The 24,436-nt window shown below is 44.0% G+C and overlaps 1 protein-coding gene across 1 annotated transcript in view; it reads left to right on the forward strand.

The window, feature by feature from the left end:
- Window positions 1-6,149: 6,149 nt before the first annotated feature.
- Window positions 6,150-24,436, forward strand: part of GRHL1 (grainyhead like transcription factor 1) — a 54,322-nt gene continuing 36,035 nt past the window's right edge. Inside the window, exons 1-8 of the mRNA XM_039462368.2 lie at window positions 6,150-6,310; window positions 9,418-9,604; window positions 13,020-13,090; window positions 15,123-15,513; window positions 16,830-16,906; window positions 18,259-18,415; window positions 18,608-18,719; window positions 19,973-20,067. Coding sequence (XP_039318302.2) covers window positions 6,291-6,310; window positions 9,418-9,604; window positions 13,020-13,090; window positions 15,123-15,513; window positions 16,830-16,906; window positions 18,259-18,415; window positions 18,608-18,719; window positions 19,973-20,067 — 1,110 coding nt within the window. The 5' untranslated portion in view covers window positions 6,150-6,290. The remainder of the gene's footprint in view (window positions 6,311-9,417; window positions 9,605-13,019; window positions 13,091-15,122; window positions 15,514-16,829; window positions 16,907-18,258; window positions 18,416-18,607; window positions 18,720-19,972; window positions 20,068-24,436) is intronic.

Consider the following 24,436-nt stretch of genomic DNA (forward strand, 5'->3'; position numbering starts at 1 on the left):
CACGTCCAACCAACAAGGATGTGGAGGAACTGGACGGGATTCCTGCTGCATAGTCTTTCAAAAAGATGGACACCATCTATCCAGTGTCTTTCTGCCAGACGTTGTGTAAGAGTCTAAGTAATTTATTCCTAGTTAACCTCACCCCTCTTGATGTATTTTCCATGGTTTTTTTTTTGAGACAGAGTTTCGCTCTTGTTGCCCAGGCTGGAGTGCAATGGCGCGATCTCGGCTCACTGCAACCTCCGCCTCCTGGGTTCAAGCAATTCTCCTGCCTCAGCCTCCTGAGTAGCTGGGATTACAGGCACGCGCCACCATGCCCAGCTAATTTTTAGTATTTTTAGTAGAGACGGGGTTTCACCATGTTGACCGGGATGGTCTCGATCTCTTGACCTCGTGATCCACCCGCCTCGGCCTCCCAAAGTGCTGGGATTACAGGCTTGAGCCACCACGCCCGGCCTTTTCCATGTTTTACAGATGAGAAAAGCAAGGACTGGCAGCAAAGTAGACTAAAGATAAAAATCAGAGGCATCCCTGGTATCTGAATCTCTGTCTGCCTTGGAATCATGGGGAACTGAGTCAAGTAAAGGCAGAGCCACTTGTGATGAGTGGCTTCATGAAGGACAGTGGAGGTGCTTAGGGAGTCCTCCTACCAGGATGGGGAGGGTTCTTAGAAGAGCTTGCATTTAAAATGGGCCACTAAAGATGTAACTAGGGTGGCAAGGGAGAGAGGAAAAGCACAGGCAATGCCAAGGGCCTGAGACTCAGGACGTGCTCAGAGAACTCTGTGACAGGGCACAGTGACTCGACCGAGATCACCCTGATGGTCAATAGAAGAATCTGGAGTAGAACCCAGGTCCTGTGGCTCTCAATCTAACCTGACCCCCTAAATGTACCCATGAGCCTGTTAGTACTGTACCATATGGTCTTCAGTGGGAGGGGTCCCAAATTAATTCTCTACTCTGAAACCCATGACTTGGGAAGGTACCTTCAAAGATCCACTTTCTTTGAAAAAACACTACCTTTGAGCTTAAAAAGATTATTGCCAAACAGATAAAAAAATGAAAAACCTCACTCATGAAAAAAAAAAAAAAAAAAAAGCAAATCAAAGCAACAAGATGCCATTTTTCATCTAATAGACTAGCCAAACAAAATTCCATGGTGCCCACGGCTGTCTAGGGTGCCACCTGGTAGGCAGTCTGCTCTTCCGTGGTAGGAGTCTAAATGGGGGCAGCCTTTTGGAAAACAATCTGGCAAGAGCCATAAAAATGGCAGTTGTAGGCTGGACGAGGTGGCTCATGCCTGTAATCCCAGCAGTTGAGGAGGCAAAGATGGGTGGATCACTTGAGGTCAGGAGTGTGAGACCAGCCTGGCCAACATGGTGAAACCCCATCTCTACTAAAAATACAAAAATTAGCTGGGTGTCACACGGGTGCTTGTAATCTCAGCTTCTTGGGAGGCTGAGGCCAGAGGTCACTTGAACCTGAGGCAGAGGTTGAGGTGAACCAAGATGGCGTCACTGCACTCCAGCCTGGGCAACAAGAGCAAAACTCTATCTCAAAAAACAAACAAACAAACAAACAAACAAACAAAAACTAATGGCAGTCATACATTCCCTTTTCTCAGTAACGCCGACTCTAGGGATTTATCCTATGGCTACACCTGATCAAGTGTGCAAAAATGTAGTTAGAGGAATGTGTTATTGTGAATGTTTGTAATTAAGAAAAGCTAAAGAATAAGATCTACATTGCTCACCAATACATTCTAGATATCATATATTCATTCAAAGAAACACTATGCAGCCATTTTTTAAAGTGTAGTAGATTTCTATGTGCTGATGTGGAAAATGTTTAAACCACAGGAAATGAAAACAAGCAACTTGTGGAAGATTATAACTGAATCCCATTTGTCTAAGAAAATAAAGCATGTGAGTGCTTATGCAGACAGAAGATATCTGGAAAGATAAACACAAATGGTTCATAGTGGTTATCTTGAGGATGAGGGGCTGGAGATGGAGGTGGCCGGGGCCCCGATTCTGTATCCTTCGGCAGAGCTTCAATTTTTTCCTTTCTTACTTTCTTTGTCCCTTTCCTAATCCCTTTCTATCTTTTTTCTTTTTTTCCTTTTGAGATGGAGTCTCATTCTGTTGTCCAGGAGGGAGTGCAGTGGTTTTATCTTGACTCACTGCAACCTCTACCTCCTGGGTTCAAGCGATTCTCCTGCCTCAGCCTCCTGAGTAGCTGGGACTACAGGCCCCCGCCACTATGCCCGGCCAATTTTTGTATTTGTGGTAGAGATGGGGTTTCACAATGTTGGCCAGGCTAGTCTCAAACCCCTGACCTCAGGTTATCCACCAACCTCAGCCTCCCAAAGCTCTGGGATTACAGGCATGAGCCACCACGCCTGGACTTTTTTTTTTTTTTCCTTAAAAAACTATGTGCACATATTACTTTTATAATTTAAACAAATAGTAAAAAACTTAAAAATGTAAAAATGAAGAGGGTAGGCCAGGCATGGTGGCTCACACCTGTAATCCCAGCACTTTGGGAGGCTGAGGTGGGAGGATTATTTGGACCCAGGAGTTTGAGACCAGGCTGGGCAATACGGCGAGATCCTGTCTCTACAACACACACACGCACACACACACACACACACACACACACACACACACACACACACACAGCTGGGTGTGGTGGCATGCACCTGTAGCCTCACCTATTCAGGAGGCTAAGGTGGGAGGATCGATCGACCCTGGGAAGTCAAGGCTGCAGTGAGCTGTGATGGTGCCACTGTACTCCAGCCTAGGCAACAGAGCGAGATCCTGTCTCAGATAAAATAAAATGAAATAAACAGGGTTTTTGGCAACAGCTCAGATACAGATTTTCACTTCTGTTTTAAAGAGCTATTAGAGACAAACTAAATCCCATATTCAAACTGACAAAATAGACCCAATGTTTTTAATGACTACATCTATGATCTAATAACCTCGGGCCCTTCCTGTTCTTATTTTTGGCTTTATGATTTGATATTTCTTCATGCATCCCCTATTTATTTTGTGCCTACCATGTATTAGGCTCAAGGGTTTTCATCTTCTGCAACAGGAGGGTCATTTACAAGAGCCCCAGCTATGCCGCAGAAGGGAGGAGACTGAGGGCAGATGCATGTCTGCCAAGAACGGGATCCAGTCAGCAGACATCTGCTGGGTATTTTCTATGAATATACCCGGCACCAGGAATATAAAAATCAAAGTGGTATGATCCCTGCCCTCTCTGGAAAAACTCACACTTGGTGGAGACCGACACAAACAGGAAAGCCCATGTGGCAAACGTGGTGATGGGCAATGCAGAAGACGCTGTGGATCCCACAGGACACTCTGCCCAGCCTAGAGGGTTGGGAATGCCACTGGGGGAAATCAGCCAGTCTGGAAGTTGAGTGGAGTCCCAAGCATGGAGGGGAGGAGTAGCAAATGAGGGGATGGTGCATGAGAGCCAGCATTAAGGGAAGCGCTGGATGGCCAAGGGGAGGCTGAGCTCAGGAGTGTGGGCTTTACAGTGAGTGTAACCGAGTGACAAGAAATCTCTGTTTTATAAAGGTCACTCCAGCCACAGTGTGGAGCCAGATAAGAGGAAAAAGAGGAAAAGCAGGTAGAGGGACACTGTTCCCAAGTCAGTCACTTTGGCACCACCCTGATGATTTGCACCCTATCTAGGGACCATCTGTGCTCTTACTGACTTAGTATTTTTCTTAAATTAGCTTCCTTAGAAAATATAATTGATTTGGCCGGGTGCAGTGGCTCATGCCTGTAATCCCAGCACTTTGAGAGGCCAAAGTGGGTGGATCATCTGAGGTTAGGAGTTCGAGACCACCCTGGCCAACATGGTGAAACCTTGTCTCTACTAAAAATAAAAAATTAGCTGGGCGTGATGGTGGGCGCCTGTGATCCCAGTTACTTGGGAGGCTGAGGCAGGAGAATCGCTTCAACCCAGGAGGCAGAGGTTGCAGTGAGCCCAGATCGTGCCACTGCACTCCAGCCTGGGCAACAGAGGGAGGCTCCGTCTCAAAAGAGAAAAAATAAAATATAATTGATTTAAACAGGAAACTAGTGATAAGAACAAACAACAGGCTGCGTGGCTCCAGTGCTGGGCCCAGGGTCAGAGTCAGAGGACATAAACTGCAAAGGGCAGTCTTAAGTGAGGCGGCGAATTCAAGTCCCTGCAGGCCTAGGACCAGGGCACAGAGGAGGGGCCGCTGGCTGCAGGAGGGCCCTGTGACTTCATGCTGCTCCTCACTTCACTTCCTTCCGCTGGCTTCCACGCTTCCATCGCTTCCGACCTCGGTGTCCCGGTCTTCTGTCTCTTTCACTGCCTCTTCTTCCCAGCCTTTCTGTGTCGGAGGCTCCCGGATCCAGCATGGGTCCCATCCTCTTTCCTCCTTTACAGCCTTCTCATGGCTGTAAATGGCCTCTAGATGTGGGCGGCGCCCAGATGTGAGCTTCAGCCCAGATTTCTACTCCAGCCTCGTACCCAGCAGCCCACCTGATTCGTGGATTTCGATCTCCCATACATCTTGAGCTTAGCACGTCCAAACCCGACTCCTGTTTTCCCCCAAATCTTCTATGCCTCAGATCTTCCGTATCCCAGGGGATGGCAAATCATTCTTCCGGCTGCCCAGCTGGAAACCCAGTGGTCATCCTGGATTCCATATTTCTCTCGCACCTCCTCCGATTTTCAGACAATCCTGTTGGTCCCACCTTCGGAGCATGTCCAGAATCCGGCCACTTCCCACTCCATTACTCCACTGCCCTCGGCCTGCTCCTGGCGATGGCTCCTACCTGGTCCCCACCACGCAGCAGCAGGGAACTATTTTAAAATGTGGGATCCTGTCACTGCCCTGCTCTAAGCCTCCCCAATGCGTCCCCACGTCGCGCAGAGGAAAAGCCACAGTCCTTAGGGACACTGGCAAGGCCCGACCCAATCTGCGCGCATGCGCCCACGGCCTCTGCCCGCAGCTCCCGGCGCCCGGTGCCCCTCCAGCCACCCCGGTCCCCTCACGGTTGGCTGAACACACCAAGGTCCCTGCCGCAGGCACAGTCCCACCTTCGGGGCCCCTCACCTCCTTCGAGCCTGAAAGCCCGGCTCCTCCCCGCCTCCCCAGGGCCTTCCTGTTTTACCTTCCAACGAGCCACACCATTTACTTATTTTTTTATTGCCCGCTACCCCACCCAGGATGCTCGAGGAAGGCGAGGCGCTGTGTCTGTTCTATCGCCTCCCCTGTCCCCGGCGTCTGGGGCCGCGCCCGGCGTAGGGTCACGTCCGTCGCTGGGCTTGTGGGGACACAGTGACCAGACCCTGGAAGACAGCAGCTCGGGAAGGACAGGGGGCCGTCGCGGTGGAGGGGCGCGCGGCTGCACGGCCAGCGTGGGGCGGCCGCGCGGGGAAGCGACGCCCGAGAGACTGCGGGGCCCTGGCGCGGACGGAGGCCGTCGCGGAGCCCCCGGGACTGCCACTGAGGGGCCCGCGGGGGCCGCGAGGGCAGGAAATCCCAAAAGCGCGCGGCCGCTGTCGGCCAGGAGAAGGGACGTTCCGGAGACGGCTCTCGGGGAAGCCACGGAACTCGGGCGTGACCGCCTTCGAGAACCGAGAGGTGAGACGTGCGACCCGGTGCGACTGGCGGAGGCGCCCCGGCCGAGCGAGCGCAGTGGCAGCGCGGGGGGCTGGGGCCGGAACGGCGGGCGATGCGGGCGTGGGACGCGGAGGCCTAAGTGAGCGAAGAAGGAGGCGGCTCCACTGCCGGGCGGGTAGCTGAGGGGATGGCCTCGGACAGCGGCGGCGTGGCGGCAGCGGGGGCGCTCTCTGTGAGCCCGGAGGTTGGCGGGTGCGCGCCGCAACCGCGGTGCTCCCTCTTCAGTAAGGACCGGCGCGGACGGCCGCGAGTTGGGCGCGCGGTCGTGGGCGCAACCTCGCGGAGCGCGCGGCCCCCGCCCCCAGCCCGCGCCGCTCGACCCCGTCAGCCTTGCCCCAGCGCTTCTCTCGCTGGCCAATCAGGAGGCGCAATCGGCCTCCCGGCCCCGAGTCCCCGCCCCCAGCCGGCGCAGCGCCAGCCAATGAACGGCCGAGTCCGGCGCCCTGTGCGCGCAGCCCGCGCTGAGCCGGCTCAGAGCGAGAAAAGCGAACCCAACCCGTCGGGGCCGCCGCTCCGGACCCGCAGCCACCGCCGCCTCCTCCCCCCGGATCGGGTGTACTGTCCCAACCCGAAAGTCCAGTTCTGCGGCCCGGCAGCGGCGAGCGGGCGCGATGACACAGGAGTACGACAAGTGAGTGAGGCGCGGGAGTCCGGCCGCCGCGGGGGGGCCGCGCTGAGGGGCCGCACCTGCCGCGAGCGAGCCCGACGCCGACCCGGAGGCCGCGCGGGCGGCGGGCGGCGGGCGGCGGGCGGCGGGCGGGCGGGCTGGCACGGGGCGCAGGCCGGGGGCTGCTGTCCGCTGTCCACTGTCCACTTCACGCCGCCGCGGCCTCTGCCCCGCGGCCCTGCCCGGCTCTTTGTTCGGTCGGAGCCTCGGGAGGAGACCCCTGCTTCGGGGAAACTCGACACCTGAGGGGCAGTCTCCCTTCCCTCCTTCTCGGCCAGGTGGGCCCCCCTCGGGCGCGCACGTCGGGGTCCGGTTCCCCGGCGTGGCCGAGCGCGACGCGAGGTCGGGGCGCCGCCAACGCCCCCGGGCCTCCCGGCTCCTGCGCGATCGGCCTCGGGAGCCCGGTGGGGCGCGCGCCGGGGCGGGACAGGTGGACTTCTCCAGGTAATCTGTGGTCGCAGGCTCGTGCCTCGGCGACCTGCTGTAACTCCCAGAACAGAAATGTAGGGGAAGGTTGAAGTGCCCCGATGTCCGGGCGTTTTCTTTTCACCGGCTGGCGGTGCGAGTGGGAAAACGGCTGTAGGAGTCATTTTGCCACTTGCATCATTGATGATAATTACAGATTACCGTGTTTTTAGTGCTCGGGAGAATCAGTAGGACGAAACTTTGAAATGCGGGTGTTAAACGACAGTACCGTACAAGCTAATAAAACCGTACAAGAGTTTGTGATTTAAAAGCGTATTTCGACAAATGTAAGGTGGTAATGTAAGACATGGGCGATTAACTGGGCGAGGGACATGTCTGTATTTTCTTTGCAGCTTTTGTGAAAATGTAAAATTGTTCTAAAATTTTAAAAATTAAAGGGAAATCGCACCAGGCCAGTCAGTATATTTCATTAAGCTCAGTAAATTTAAGGCAAATAGGTACCCCTCCCAGTTTCTTAGTTTTGTGAAAGATCGGTTTTTGTCCATGTGTTCTTTTTCTGGATGAGGTCGATATTTTGTATGGAGTATCTTAAATGGATTACGCTTGTGTTGTAGAATATGCAGTTAAATTATTGCCTAAAACATATTTCAGAAGTCTGGGAGATCCTGGACGAAGGGTTTAAGGCTCACCTGGAAGTGATGATGAGCCTTCAGCGACTGAAGCCTACTTCCTGTCATGAGGCAGTAGACTAAGAAAGGCAACTGGTTTTGTGTTTATTTCTTGACGTATGGTTTAGGTAAGGCAAAATTCCCAAAGGTAACATTTTGGCCTTAGGCAGGCTTTGGAAATATTAAAAACCTTGAGGGTGATTCCAAACAAAGCTATTTCTCTATTTTCTATTGCTTGTACACATTTGGGATGTGGGTGGGAGAAGAAGGGAAGCTGAAAACCAGCGTTAGGGAAATTGAACAAGCCAAGCGCTGTCATAGTCTTCTGGAAGTAGCTATTACGCTATTAATTATAGTTTAGCAATACACTGGTAAATCAGTCCATGGTACCACGCATTCAGTAGTTGTCCTACTCTGGTCCTGATGGCTCAGGGAATGCCACTTTGTATATTTATTTTCTTAAAAGTTGAGATTTGTGTAAGCAGTCTTCTCCATTTTTAGACAAACGATCTGCTCACTTTGAACAGCCTTTTATGTTTGTTTTGTGTTAAAATAGTATACCACCTCAGGACTACCTTACCAAATTAAGATTTATGCTTAGACATGAGTAAAAACATTGGCTTTCAAGTAACACTTCATTTTGACTGAGGATACACAGTTGGATTTTCTTCCCCCCCGCTTTTTGGAAGTTGTTCTTTTTCTGTCTGTATCTGTTTTTAAAGGCCCTGGGTGACTCCCAAGCCCTAACCTTTGTTGATTAGTTGAAAAGATAATCCGTCTTTCTACATTCACTTTTAAAATAGGTAGGTCACCTTTAGGCCATTTACATATTTCATTTGTGTGTTGCAATGAAAGCCAATCCTTCAATTTGCTTGTTAGAATAGTGATAATTCAGAGGAGTTCCAAACATTTAAGATTTATTTTTCTCCTTGAAAATAAACTGCTTTGTTTTGCTAGAGTGATTGTTCCATTTTTTTTCTCTTTATTGACTTATTTTAGTACCAAGTGAACAGTTGTTGAGACTGTTTACATTTCAAGTTTTGGAATCAGTAATGTTTGCTTTAATCTTTTAAATTAAATATTCCATAAGGTTTCACTAAGATCACCGTTGATTTTTAAATTTTTTAATTTTTCCCACCAAACTACAGTGTTAAAATGAGACAGTTCTTGTGCGGTGTGGAAAACTAGTAAAGATTTTTTTAAAAGCTAGATTTTCCCACATTTTTTAAAAAAACTCTTTTTGTTCAGTGGCTTCATTTATTGTTGTAGATTCTTAAGTGTTTATCTCTAGGATAAACAGTCAACTCCCATGCCAGAAAATTATGCCTCTTTATTGATTTACAGTCCCCTTTGGCCACATTCCATGCTCAATCTGCTGGTAATCAGTAGAATATTCTAACTTTCTCATATACCCCCAAGGATTATGTGAAGTATCCCTTTTTCTTTCTGCTGCTTCTTCCCTCCCTGCTGTGTTCAGGTAGGAATATTTAAGACATGTCACCCACCTTAGAAAGAGGGGAATAACATGTAGCAGTGTGACGAAATGGCACATGCTCTTCTCAAGAGCGGACAGTCCTGACAGTGTGTTGGAAGAGAACACATATTCTCTTTTCCTTACTGTGTCCTTGTGTTTGTTTATGGAAAGTATTTGAATAGCCTGGCATTTTCTCGAGGGTGGTTTTGTTTCACTTTTTTGCCAAACAGTATATCCTGGGTTCCATGTGTAGGTGAACTGCCAGTTCTCTGGGTGCCTAGACACTTTATGTCTTTTTGTGGCACCCATTGGTCTGCACTTCAGTGGTTCGTCTTTTGGTCTTGTATTTTTTTTTTTATCTCAAACTGGTCTTGTCTTAATATGACCTCCTAGGGTCATTGGTGAAACAATATGCTATTTTATAGGAATGTCAAGAAATTGGTAGCTTATGATGCCTTACAGTAGAAAAGTATGTGCTTTCTTTTCTTTTAATTTCTCTGAAGCAAACGGCCAGTGTTAGTTCTTCAGAATGAAGCACTTTATCCCCAACGGCGGTCCTACACTAGTGAGGATGAGGCCTGGAAATCCTTCCTGGAAAACCCTCTCACTGCAGCGACCAAAGCGATGATGAGCATCAATGGAGACGAAGACAGCGCAGCTGCGCTGGGCCTGCTCTATGACTACTACAAGGTTGGTTTGCCTGCTTTTAAAATCCTTAACAGCAGTCTCTAATGCACTTGATTCAGCAGCATATAAAACAGTCGTTTGCTGGTAGAATGCCATGCAAGTTGCTTCTGTAGTGACTATAAATAGTTTAATGAGTACTCTGACTGTGGTTCAAAGCTGAAAATGTCTGATTGTAGAATCAAAGGGTTGTTTTTAAATCATACAAAGCAGCCAGCTGCTGTGTCTCTATCCAGAAGGTGAAGCTACCATAAAAGAAGATGCTAGATGTGCCTTCTTGGGTTTGAACATCTCACTGAAGGTAGTTCTTAGTGCCATGGAAAGTGGGCAGGGCTCACTTACCTTTCATCTTTATTCCTGTGTAGTCAGGATGATTTCCTTTTCCCTAAATGATACTACAGAGCCTTTGAACGCATCTTCTCTAGTCTAGGACTGTCTAGTTCTGAGATCAGGATATGTTTTGCTGCCTGTTTTCTAAAGATTTGGAGTAGTCTTAATTGAATATAGTCTATACTCTGCATGGAATTTTACGTGGTTTTCATTATCTGGAAAGGACACTACTGATCTGTCTCATCATCATCATTGTCCTAGTAACATGAGCTGCCACTATTATACTAGACATGTTACCAGCCTGTGTGCAACTTCTTATTCTCAGGTCACAGCTGGATGTGTGCAGCTGGGGCTCTGTCTGGTCCATGCCCTAGTCTTTCCAATACAGTGTGCAGTCTGCTCTGCCTCTGGATTCACCTTGGCATTCTTCCGTCTGACCAGGAACACACATTTGAGAGTGGCTAAGTCTTTAGGGTACTACTTAAAACAGTAGACTGAGTTGAAGCACAGCTTTGCCATGGGACCTTTGTCTCATTGTCACTGTATGTGACCATCTTGTGTAATCATTGTGTTGTCATCACTACCTACAAGATCTGTTCGGGATTAACAGAAGCTTCTTAATGACAGTGTCTTCTCATGGATATAGTGCATATTTTTTACAGTTTATTTTTGCTATCTTTTTGTTTTAAAAACTTTGAAACCTACATAAAACATAAAAAAAGAGGATAATTAATTCTTAAATACCTTTACCCAGAATTGCCAGTTGGTGGCCATTGGCTATATTCTGGCACTGTATTCTTTCCTTAATATAAGAAATACAGAGGGGAAAGAGGCATAGGAGATAGTTTTATTGTTAAAATTACAGTGATTAGCCTGAGCAACATGGTGAGTCCCCATCTCTACCAAAAAAAAAAAAAAAAAAAACCACAAAAAAACAGAAATTAGCCAGCTGTAGTGGCACACATGCTTGTAGTCCTAGCTACTTAGGAGGCTGAGGTGGGAGGATCACTTAGGTCTGGGAAGTGGAGGCTGCAGTGAGCTGAGATCATGACATACCACCACATTCCTGCCTGGGATACAGAGACAGACCCTATCTCAAAAAAAAAAAAAAAAGAGTGGTTATTTCCTAGTATGAGGCCATGTTAAGTTGGGGCTGAGGGATTGAGGTAAGCTTTTTTTTCTTTGAATGTGAACAGAAACTTGTGTAATAACTAATAATGCCAGAAGAAACCCTTACCAGGGAAACACAGCCACGAAGAGTTCCTTTGAGGTGGAAAGGAATATTGTATATCTGTTCTGATAGCTCATTTTTTTGACTTAGTATAAATTAAGCTCCTAAAATATTAATTATTAATTTACATATTTTTAACTGAAACTGTTGAGAACAGGAGAAATTTGTTGGTACAAGTTTCATGCCAGAAAGACCAGTGTAATAACACTAGATGTAGTTCTCCTGTGTGTGTTTTTAAAATAAAGTATCCTAAAAGTATTAGATCTCACAAGGATTATAAATCCTCATGTCTGTTGGTGAAGGGTGACAATTTTAGTGGTACTTGTCAGACTTCTTGTGATAGGTGTAAATGTATTTTCTTCTTCTTCTTCTTTTTCTTCTTTTTTTTTTTTTAGAAGCAGAGTCTTACTCTTGCCCAGGCTTGAGTTCAGTGTTGCAGTTATAGCTCACTACAACCTCAGCCTCCTGGAGTTGAGTGATTCTCCTGCCTCAGATCTCCTGAGTAGCTAGGACTGCAGTTCATGCTTGGCTAATCGTAAAATTTTTTTTGTAGAGAATGAGTCTCACTGTGTTTTCCAGGCTGGTCTCGAATTCCTGGCCTCAGGCAGTCTTCCTTCCTTAGCCTCCCAGAGTGTTAGGATTACAGGCACCAGCCACTATGCCTGGCCTATTTTCTTTTTTAAATTGAATGTTTTGTTTCAGGTCTTTGGTTGTAAGCATCAGTCATTATTCCATAATAATTTTGATAAGGTTTGAAAAGCATGTTTTTAATACATGAAGCACTGTTTTTTCTTCAATGGTGAAACAAGAATGTAGGAATAGAATTTTCACATTGAAAACAATTTTTAAGCATCTTAGCGAATTTGGAGTGTGCAGTGGGGTTAAGTCTCAGTTGACTTATGTCTACAGGACATTCACTAATGTTTGCATACTTTTCATTTTCCTTGCCAAGAAAAGAACCAAAAAAGGAATAAAACAAACTGAGTTAGACTTGTCCTTTGGGTGGTGGACATACAGATCCCAGTGCATCTAAAGACACTGATCGTATGAATCCCTCGTTTGGATCTTGGAAGAAATGAACAGTTAACGTGGCTGTTCCTTCTGCTTTTGCATTTGATGAGAAAGGAGAGTAGTAAGTAAGAGCCCTGAGAAAGTTGAAGGAGCTCTGTTGTGTTTTCAATAGCTTCCTTTCTAATATTGTGTAGATAAATGCGTAAAACCAGGGCAGAGGTATTTCTTTTTTTCTTTTTTTTTTTTTTTTTTTTGAGCCAGGAAGAGTCTTGCTCTGTCACCCAGGCTGGAGTACAGTGACGCAATCTCTGCTCATTGTAACCTCTGCCTCCCGGGCTGAAGCGATCTTCTCACCGCTGTCACTCTTATGTGGCTGAGACTACAGGCACATGCTATCATGCCCGGCTATTTTAAATTTTTTTTTTTTTTTTTTTTGTAGAAATGATGTTCACTGTATTGTCCAGGCTGGTCTCGAACAGTCCTCCCACTTTGGCCTCCTGAAGTGTCTGGGATTACAGACATGAGCTGCCAGCTTTGGCCATCAGAGGTATTTCTTTTAGGAGGTGAGACCCAAACTCTAGGGCAAAGTAAATTTATCATGCCCTGAGTTTATTTGGCAACTCAATAACAGTTGCTTTTTACATTGTCAACTAGATGAGTGACTAGATTTCAAGCTCATTGAGGGCAGATACTGTCTTAATCTTTGTGTGTCCCCATAGCCTGGTGTTTGGTAGGCAACTAGTAGATAAAGGAATGATTGAATTTACTGAAAAATAAAAGGCTATATCTTTGGGTGAACTGAACTTCATTGGATAAGAGCTAAATTCTTTTCACGTGTGTTAATATCAGGTTCCAAGAGAGAGAAGGTCATCAACAGCAAAGCCAGAGGTGGAGCACCCTGAGCCAGATCACAGCAAAAGGTATCGTTCGGTGCATAACAGCATAAATAGTGCAGGGGGAAACGCCACATTTCTGTAACAGCAAAATGGGAGTTTGTTTAAATGAACAAGCACTAGTAGAAGAGAGGTAAGTTGGATTCAATATCTCAATTCAGATTTCATCACTGATTTGCCTCTGTTGCTCTGAAAAAGTTTCTTCTCTTTGGGCATAGTAATAGCCTTTTCTAGAATGAAATTACTAACTTTCTCCTCCTCCAAAGGGCCATTTTTAGTTATAACTTAAGGGAAGTATTTGCTTATTTGTTTTTGAGGTTTTCTAAACTAGAGGGATGTGGCAGTGGTCCATTAAAAAAAGTTAAGTACCAGTGACTCTTGAACAACTGCCTGAGTAAAATTGAATAAAGCAAGTTAAATTATATTCAAATTTCTGTTGAAATTATTTGTGAAATATTTTAGATTAAAACTTTCAGAAAATTTAATTAAGGTTTAACTTTATAGCCATGACAAATTTTAAAAAGACACCTTTTAAATTGCCCTGTGTTTTATTATTAATCAAGGAATAAAACATATTTAAAGGAAGAATGATCATCACCCAGTATCCCGTTATGCTCATGATTGGTTTATTCATTGTTTGGGTATGCATGCAAATTTTATGTAGCTGTAGTTGTGTTCACAGATAGGATTTGGTAGTATACTTTCTTCTATTTAGTTTGTTTCATAAACATTTTCTGTGTGTTTTAATATTCATAATTATCCTTTGGAAGAGGACTTGTGGCTTTTATCTTTTACTCTTCATTATGGGCATTTTCAAACATAATGAAAATAGAGAAACAGTATAAGCCCACATGTATCCATGACCAGCCTCAGCCGTTATCAACACAGTTCCTCTTGTTTGATCTATTCTTCCTCTTCTTCAACTTTGAGATTAATTCATGTTTTTATTTTATTTATTTTTGCTGGAGCATTCTGAAACAAACTCTAAGTATCCTTATCATTGCCACTATATTTAGTTTTCACTATTATGAAGCCTTAAGGAACAACTTTCTAGATTTTTTTTTCCATTTTAGGATAAATTCTTGGGAGTGAATTTATGGTTCAGGATTCAAACAGTTTTATTGATCTTGAAATGTACAGAATTTCCAATTTCCCTGTTTCTTAAAGCTTCAGCCTATATGATTTTTGGGGGCGAGTTTTTGTATTTTTAGTAGAGACTGGGTTTTACCATGTTGGCCAGGCTAATCTCAAACTCCTGACCTCAAGTGATCCACCCACCTCAGCCTCCCAAAGTGCTAGGTGGGGCATGGTGGCAGGCACCTGGTATCCCGGCTACTTGGGAGGCTGAGGCAGGAGAATCAGTTGAACCCAGGAGGCAGAGGTTGCAGTGAGCTGAGATTGCACTATTGCACACCAGCCTGGGTGACAAGAGTGAGACTTTATTTAAAAAAAAAAAAAAAAATAGAGTGAGAGAGACAAAGCCAAATAGCATAGGTGTTAGGAAAAGTGGTGACCAAGTAATAATAGCTCATAGTTCTTGAAGACTATGTGTCAGGCATTATTATGCATGCTTTAGTACATCATCTCATCTCAGCCTTAGGAGAATGGATACCATTACTGTCCCCATTTTACAGATGAGGATTCAGTTACTAAGAGATGAAGTAACTTGCTCAGGTGACACAAAACTTGAACCCAGGCAGTTTGACCTTGGAATCTATGCTGTAAGCCCAATTGATAGGTCACATAGCTTCAGGTTTCTAGTAAAATATATTAATTTGTTTAGGATTATGGAAAGCAAAGCTTATTAGAGGAGAGCTCTGAGTCCTTAGTATTTCACATGAAATTTTACTTAATATATTTGGATTTTATTTGACCTATAACCAGAAGGCCTTTTTCCCTTTATCTAGTAGTGGGTAGTTTTGATGTTTTCTGTTTATTTGTTATCTGTCAAGTATATTGTTATTGCATGGGACTCAACAGCCCAATGCCATTAAGAAAATAAAAATTGCCAAAGAACTACATCAGCATTGAGTTTGAAAGCAGTTTTCTTTTTTTAAAGAAGCAGCATACCAATTGTGACGGAGCAGCCCCTCATTTCTGCTGGAGAAAACAGAGTGCAAGTACTGAAAAATGTGCCATTTAATATTGTCCTTCCCCATGGCAACCAGCTGGGCATTGATAAGAGAGGCCATCTGACAGCTCCAGATACGACAGTCACTGTCTCCATAGCAACCATGCCTACCCACTCCATCAAGACAGAAACCCAGCCACATGGCTTTGCTGTGGGAATCCCTCCAGCAGTGTATCATCCTGAACCCACTGAGCGGGTGGTGGTTTTCGACCGGAATCTCAATACTGACCAGTTCAGCTCTGGTGCTCAAGCCCCAAATGCTCAAAGGCGAACTCCAGACTCGACCTTCTCAGAGACCTTCAAGGAAGGCATTCAGGAGGTACAGGGAACTAAAACATCTTCCTAAGACGCCTGTGTGTTTGTATAAGTATTGGGTTCCACCTTTTCCTTGTTATGTAAGTGTGAAACTCAGCCTGAAATGAATGGATTAGGAATAAAAGATTTTTTTTTTTTTTAAAGAGAAAAGGCCCATGGGTATAATTTGTAAACTAAACCTATAAAACCAGAAGTTATTATCAGGGGTGCATGGCTAATCTTACTAGCAGCTGATTTAACAATTATCATTTCAGCTAAGTGATTTGTTAGAGAAAGAGAACCCTATACATAATCTTCTATTCACCATAGGTAGATTCTCATAGTCTGTTTTCAGCATTTGTCCTAGTGCCAAACCAGCACCCTGGAACTGGTCTTAATATGAAATGAGTTATTATGTCTTTGCTTGGTGTTTCTTGGTTGCTAATATGGTCAGGGAGATCACAAATGCACTGTGTGAAGTTTACAAATTAATTCCAAATAGTTCTAAGGGTTTTATGGTGATGAATACGTCACTCAGCTAAAAGTTAGGGACAAAATGTGTTAGAAATTGTATTTAATGACTTGGTGGGGGCAAAGAGCATCCATCTCTCGGTATGGAATTCGCGGCAGAAGGTTAGCCTTTCCTGAGAAAATGCACCACAACTCTTCAGTTGTGGTGTGAACTCGATACTGTGTCTTAACTTGGTACAGTGATAGGGTGACTCTTAAAAGCCGTGAAATGTTGGTTGCAGCTCCTAGTGTTTGAACAGAGTTGGGATGTGTGTGAAAGATGGAAAAGGGGCTTATGAGTCAGAAGCACTGGGTGGGAGTACCTACACAGCTGCTTGTAATTTACTTGAGTGGCATATAAAAGTGGATATTTTCTCTTTTAAAATTTTTTTTTTTTTTGAGACAGAGTCTCGCTTCATCCCCCAGGCTGGAGTACAGTGGCACAATCTTGGCTCATAGCAACCTCCACTTCCCAGGTTCAAGTGATTCTCCTGCCTCGGACTACAGGCGTGCGCTACCATGCTTGGCTAATTTTTGTATTTTTAGTAGAGACAGGGTTTCACCATGTTGGCCAGGATGGTGTCGATCTCTTGACCTCGTGATCCACCCCCCTCGGCCTCCCAGAGTGCTGGGATTACAGGCGTGAGCCACAGCGCCTGGCCCTCTTTTTAAATTTTTAAAATATTTGTAGATTTAAAATTTTTATTTAAAAATAAATATGGAAAGGATAGTGGGTTGCTGTAAGCCACATACTTTTATGCGGTACCAGAGCTTGGTCTTCAGTAACCATAACCAGTTAAATAGTTGTGGCTTATCACATTGATATTTCAGGTTTTCTTCCCCTCGGATCTCAGTCTGCGGATGCCTGGCATGAATTCAGAGGACTATGTTTTTGACAGTGTTTCTGGGTAATAGATGTCTTTTAATTTGATTTTTAATTTGCAGCTTTTATAACTTACTCCTTTCTTGTTAACTTGATAAATCAAAGGTGACTTCTGCCGGCTTTTTCCTTATCTTACTACATTTACTGTGGCACAAGCTTGGGTAGAGGACATCTGCTTCAGTGCTTTTAATTTTGAACTCTTTGAACTATGTTTCAAGTTTCCTGAATTCTTGGTGTTGGTACTTTTTCTTTCTTTTGGTTTCTTTGTGTGATGGTAGTAGAATGAAATCTAACAGGAGAGATGAGAGGATTAAATTAAGTGTCTGAGGTCCTTTCTCTTGCCAAAAATACATAATTAGGTGAGAATTTAGGAGTAACATCAATTGGATAAAAGCTTTTTTTTTTTATTAGCTTCACTAATGATAAAATGAAGTCAACTTTTTTGAAGTCAACTTTTTTCTGAACTGACAATTTCCTTTTGACATCACAAAATTGTATCTCACTCTGGGAATATGAATATTTTCCAAGTTAATTAGGAACTCATATTTTGTTTTATGTGTTTTTCACATGTGTTACATTGTGCAGTTTTTAAAAAGTGTAGGATTTCATGGGAATTGAGACTTCCCTTAGAGATCTGCCTTAAGATGCAGGAGTCACAAACAGGAATGCCTTCAGAGTTTAGGATAGGGGTCAGCTAACTTTTTCTGTAAAGAGTCAGAGTACGTATTTCAGGCTTTGTGGGCCATACAACCTCTGTATGTTTTTGCAACTACCCAAGTCTGCAGTTGTGCAAAAGCAGCTGTAGATAATATGTAAACAAATGGTGTGGCCATGTGCTAATAAAACTTTAGTTACAAAAATAGGTGTAATCTGCTGAGCCCTGGCCTGGGAAGGTTATTAAATAACTTTAGGGGCATATGTGAGTGGTAATGTTAGGTAATAGTTGTAATGTTGTGAATTGTGAAGTGCCTATTAAAGACATTTAAATTACAAGTAGAAACAACAAAAAAGTGCTATTCAGTCCAAAATGAATTGAGTCAGAGGACCGCCGTCCACCTGGCCGAAACCTCTGCTGGATGAATACCAGATCGGCAGCACGGCTTGCCAGAAGTTCCTTCCAAAGTCCTTTCCACCTATTCGTGTCTTTAATATTCTGATCCCTGAAACTCAGGATGTCCGATCACTAAATCCGTCACATCGTAGAATTTTTAATAGGCATTTTGTACTTCTACATCTGGGAGACTTGAGAATTTCTAGCTGCTGAGTACTTTCATTTCAGATTTTATGAAAAAGATAGCAAATGATATTTATGATATGATGTATAGCAAGCTTCGACGAGAGTGGATTTAGAGATCTGTGACTTCTTTTGTCCTTTAGGAACAACTTTGAATATACCCTAGAAGCTTCAAAATCACTTCGACAGAAGCCTGGAGACAGCACCATGACGTACCTGAACAAAGGCCAGTTCTATCCCATCACCTTAAAGGAGGTGAGCAGCAATGAAGGAATCCATCACCCCATCAGCAAAGTTCGAGTAAGTTCTGCTCTTAGTCCTGTTCTCTAGGAAAGCTAGTTAGAGCCTAACATTTCTAGGTCCGAAGCAGCTCTAAATGATGGCCTAAAATTGCAGCTTTAAGCCTTCACTGTAAAATACAATACTAAATATGTTTTCCAAAACATACTCACCCTTTAGTGTCTTTATGCTGTAATGCATTCTCTTTTGTAGAGTGTGATCATGGTGGTTTTTGCTGAAGACAAAAGCAGAGAAGATCAGTTAAGGCATTGGAAGTACTGGCACTCCCGGCAGCACACTGCTAAACAAAGATGCATTGACATAGGTAAGCAGCTCAAGAGCCTGCTTTTATTCCCAGAGGTGCAGCCATCCAGTTTTCTAAATCCAATTATTTTTGGCAGTGATTAGCTTCCTGCCAAAAGCATTTGAATTTTTATGCCAGCTACTGATCTGTTCCAAACACTGTCCTCAGCCTCCTGGAACCAGTGTTCTCACCATTCCTCCCATGCAGTAATGGGACATGTGCCCTGTGGTGGCTTTCCACAGGACACTGGGGCCAGAAGCCATGTAGCTGGCTGAGAGAGTCCCCAGTTTTTAGTGTGCAGTTGCTTTAAGGGGTAATATCTTCTTTAAGAGATTCTGGCCGGGCGCGGTGGCTCAAGCCTGTAATCCCAGCACTTTGGGAGGCCGAGGCGAGTGGATCACAAGGTCAAGGGATCGAGACCATCCTGGTCAACATGGTGAAACCCCGTCTCTACTAAAAATACAAAAAATTAGCTGGGCATGGTGGCGTGTGCCTGTAATCCCAGCTACTCAGGAGGCTGAGGCAGGAGAATTGCCTGAACCCAGGAGGCGGAGGTTGCAGTGAGCCAAGATCGCGCCATTGCACTCCAGCCTGGGTAACAAGAGCGAAAACTCCGTCTCAAAAAAAAAAAGAGAGATTCTGATTATTATTTGGAGACGACAAGGTAGAGAAAAAAACAAGTAAAAGAAAATAAGTAAAAAAGATAACTGCTGCTGTACAGTTACCTGACAATCTTCCCTAGTCATGTGCTGAGCTGCGTAACGAATCTCTCCTATCTGTGTGAGCTCTAGTGGCAAACCTGTGCAAATTCATATTTACTGAAGTAGCTTTACGCAGACCTCTGTTCTTGTCATGTATGTAATTTCATGTAAAACCATTGTCTGTATCACAGATGGCTGTTAATATTAGTGTTACTTTTTTCCTTTATCTTTTGTAATGCTCATGTTGCCTTTTCAGGAGAATGAGAACTCAGTTCTAGTCTTGTTTCTACGGAATAGTTTTGTGACCTTGGGACTGTTATTTAAATTCTTTAGACCTAAATTTCTTAATTGTGACATAATGAGATTAAATTAAATATGTCCAACCTTTCCTCTATTAAAAAAACTGTGATTCTTTTTCTTCATATTTTGAACTTCTTCTAACCCAATAAAATGTTAATTTAAGTTGTCCAGAGGTGATGATGTTAAAAACTAGATCTTATTTTGAACTGCTGGGATCCCATGTTGAAACTAAAACTCATGAGTTTTTGTTTTCTCTTCCACTGCTTCCTATAGCTGACTATAAAGAAAGCTTCAACACTATCAGTAACATCGAGGAGATTGCGTATAATGCCATTTCCTTCACGTGGGACATCAATGATGAAGCAAAGGTGGGTGGTGAGGTCTGGGTGCCTTATGTCTGGCCATTTGAGAAATGGGAGGAGTTTAAGGATTTGACAACTGATGATTTTTTTTTCACAGTTTTATGTTTTCATTTTCAGATGATATGAAACTTTCCTCTCTCTTTCTATTCTCCCCTCCTCCAAAACAGATCATTTTTGTTGCCATACTTTGCGCAGAGTGCAGTGTGTGAAACATTGGGATTAAGTTGCACTCTGCTGCTCCTGCTTGACTTTGAGTCTGACTCCTCATTCACTTTGCCTCATTTCCTCATTTGCACAGTGGAGGTGATACCTGTCTCCTTACTCCATTCAAGGAAGTATAAGGCGTAATGAAACAATGATCATCAGACTGTTGGAGTGTCTTCAAGAAAGGCTCTTAAATACAAGTGATTATTAGCAGTACTTTGTTTCATATCATCACCTTGTAAATATGACTCAGTGTTAAGATTCTTCTGTCTTGGGCTTTTACAGTTGAAGAATTGCCTCTAATTCAGATGGAGTAACTCTAATTGGCTAGATTAGTGACTCCAATTAGTGACTCTAATTGGAGTTTTGGGGCCCTTTAAGAAAAATTCAGCATATTCTTAAGTCCTTTCTGCCTTTCCCTGCCTTATTCTCTTAGTGTGATCCTTCTCTTCACTAAATTATTAGAGTTCCTATATTTCTTTCTTTCTTTGGATTATTTTAAAAACTGGGTGCTCAAGAAACTGAATAGAGGCTGGGCATGGTGGCTCACACCCATAATCCCAGCACATTGGGAGACAGGAGTTTGAGACCAGCCTGGCCAACATGGTGAAACCCTGTCTTTACTAAAAATACAAAAAATAGCCTGGCATGGTGGCATGGGCCTGTAATCCCCATTACTTGGGAGGTTGAGCCAGGAGAATCTCTTGAATCCAGGAGGTGGAATAACATTGAGCCGAGATTACGCTACAGTACTCCAGCCTGGACGACAGAGTAAGACCCTCCCCCACCCCCCCCCCAAAAAAAGAGAAAGAAACTCGATAGAAACATAGGTCATTTTTTGGACAGTTGTCAACAGAAGGCTGATCTTTAATTTTTGTTACAATATTAGGGATAGCGTTCTCTCAGGGACCTGTGCAAAGAAGTGATGTACATCTTCTTGTCCTTTTTCAGTCTCTGTTTTTCACTTTTTATTTATTCAATAAGAATTTTAGTAACTTTTAGAATAAGACACTGTATTAGGTGCTATTAGGGTTTCATTTCATACTGCCCAAGAGAGCTTTTGAAAATCATGTCACTGGGTCTTGAGAGCCATGTTAAGGTTGTATTATAATTGCTTTTCTTTCTTATCATTGTCATCATGTCCAAGACAAACATGTGCCTTTCAGACTGCAGACTCTAGGCAGTTGGGCCCACCAGGCAGTACGGAAGTTTAGGTGATTGTAGCTTTAGAAGGGTTTTCCTGCCAGCCACCTCAGTCCTACACAATTATCAGGTAGATGCATAGTCCAGAGTTTGTTGTTTGGTTAAGCAATAAATAGATAAACTTTCCATTTTATATAATTGTTGTTACAGTTGTTTTGAAATTAAATATCATAATAAGACAGTCCACTGGCTATAAAGAACAGCTTATAAAACATGTTGGCCTTGTGCCCCAGGATGCTTTTATTCTTTTTTTTTTTTTTTTTTTGAAACGGAGTTTCGCTCTTGTTACCCAGGCTGGAGTGCAATGGCGCGATCTCGGCTCACCGCAACCTCCGCCTCTTGAGTTCAGGCAATTCTCCTGCCTCAGCCTCCTGAGTACCTGGGATTACAGGCACGCGCCACCATGCCCAGCTAATTTTTTGTATTTTTAGTAGAGATGGGGTTTCACCATGTTGACCAGGATGATCTTGATCTCTTGACCTCGTGATCCACCCGCCTTGGCCTCCCAAAGTGCTGGGATTACAGGCTTGAGCCACCGCGCCCGGCTATTCTTTTTTTTTTTTTTTCAATTCCTGAAGAATTGCCATAAGAGATGAAAATGCTTTTATTCTTAAAGCAAACTGGAGTGTTACTTGCTATTCGCCATTGGGGCCTCACTGAGAAATTGTGGAGGAGGTGATAAAGAGCCCATAAGTCCTGAGTTCTCCTTTTCCAACTTATCTATGACCTTGGGTTAGTCCCTCAGTTCACTAGTTCAGTCTTTTCTCCTTGATCCCCTAGGAAAAGTCACCAGGTTAGAGTGGCCAACTCTTCTTTGTTGGGTGTTGTCAGGATTAATAAGCGCTTGTCAGAGACTTGGAGATCTTGACTGAAAGGCCCAGCACATGGGCAGGGCACTTTGTTTGTTTGATGTGTCACTCTTTGGGGTGGGAGTAATGAAAGCCAAGATGACGGGTAGGGATAATGGCTTGTTTTATTCTGAAGGCCTGCAGCATATTTGTATTAGAAATATTGTTGGAGGAGTGGCTTAAGTAGCCTTAATAGCGTTGCTAATTGATGTAGGTAAACTCAGTTTCATTTCCCCTTTCAGACCCCCAGCATTGACGTGATTTTAAGCCTTTGCCTGCTGCCAGAAGGGTGTTGTGCCATTTTTTTAATGAGGCTGCTGCCTTTTGAAGCTGATATCAGGCATCAACTTCAAGCCTGTGTTCTAATTAAGTATCGAGGTTTTTTGCTTTCCTGGCCAAGTTGATGTTTTCTGTTTTATTCTTAAAGTAATTAATGCCTCAGGGCAGCAAGAGTGAACAAGTGTACATGCAGAATCCTGTATAGTTGGGTTTTTTTTTTTTTTAAGCTATTGTCTGAAAATATCTATTTTCTTTGCCCACTTTCTGGTTCTCATTTAGGATGCATTTGTTGATTTCATTTTTTAAATTTAAGATTTATACTGGGCACATAATAATTGCACGTATTTCAAAAATTAGTTGATGTGGTGGTGCACTCCTGTACTCGGGAGGCTGAGGCAGGAGAATTGCTAAAACCAGGGAGGCAGAGGTTACAATGAGCTGAGATCACGCCACTACACTCCAGCCTGGTGACAGAGCAAGACTCCCATCTCAAAAAAAAAAAAAAAAAAAAATTTGTACGTATTTATGTGGTATTTGTTAATGTGATTTAAAGTTCTTGCTCCCCCACAACCATAAGGGTTTATTGGAGTTATGTGGCTTTTTCTCCCCTCCCCTCGCCTTGTAATGATCTCTAATGTACCCTTTGGCCATGCGAGGATGAGTAAAACCGGAAGTCTGGCCCAGTGTCAACATCTAAATCTTACCTGTAGCTTCGGCTTCTCAGTTTGGAAGTGATGATAGTTTGAGGATGTTTTGGGTTGAATCTTGAAAGGTTTGGCTTACATTCCACTTTGGGGACAACACTGACGAAGCTAGGACCCATCTTACACTGGCCCGTGTGCGCTCCGTTCATCACCATAAACTTATGTCTGCTATCATCATGGAAACTTTTGGAGTTCTGGAACTTGTGAAGATTTGTTAGTTTTCAAAGTGGTGGAAGAAAAGGAAGTTGCTTTTTGAAAAGCAGAAATGTCTTACAAACAAGCCCCTAGGGGATCTGTCTGCTATATAGATATATTTCCTTCATTTTATTGTACTCCCACAGAATTAGATTTGTTTGAGTAGTTAAGAGTGAGAGGTCTCTGGACAGGTTAAAGGTCATCAGGCGTTCACATTTCATTGTGAAATAATCAGTTTTCTTGCTTCCTGATGCTTAGCTGAGATTAGCTGCTTGAGGTAATTTCTGCATGGAGAAGAAGCAGTTATCTTTGAAGCATTAAACGTTGGAGCTCTGGTAAGGTGCTGAAGTTTAGGGTTTGTAGGACAAGATGAGGGCACTGGTCTGCAGAAGAGAGGCCTAGGAGCTTGAAGGGAGGGTGCCTCCAGCGAGGTGGGAGAAAGATACACACAAACTGATCTGGATCAACATTTTCTCTGGAGCCAGCGGTACACCTTTGCAGAAGTTCAGAATTGAGCCCAGCACATTTCCGAGTGCCTGCTGTGGACAAGGCGTGGGCTGGATTCAGGCTCCTACCACTAGTTCTGCAGGCCAGGTAGAGAGTGGCATAAGTGTCCCCATTTGTGGGGACAGCCTGAGTCTTAGGAAAAACGTTTTTATCCCACTTTAAAAATGAACTTTGGGAACACAATTGATAAACTGGGGCTATTTGTTCTGCAACAATTACAGTATGTTCTAAACCAAGCCAGTTTAGAATAGGCTGAACTGAATGGGCTGTGTGTCTTGGCCTAGAGTGTAATTTCTTGCCTGAGTTGTAAATCTTAAGAGTCTATAACAGCATTGAGATTTGCTGAGTGATAAGAAGCAAGGGCCTCTCAAAGAGTGAAGATCTAAAATAAATAGAGGAAAAAGAAGTTAAGGAGAAAGAATTAACTTCTTTGAG

The sequence above is a fragment of the Saimiri boliviensis genome, chromosome 1 (assembly GCF_048565385.1).
Source record: "Saimiri boliviensis isolate mSaiBol1 chromosome 1, mSaiBol1.pri, whole genome shotgun sequence".
NCBI lineage: Eukaryota > Metazoa > Chordata > Mammalia > Primates > Cebidae > Saimiri > Saimiri boliviensis.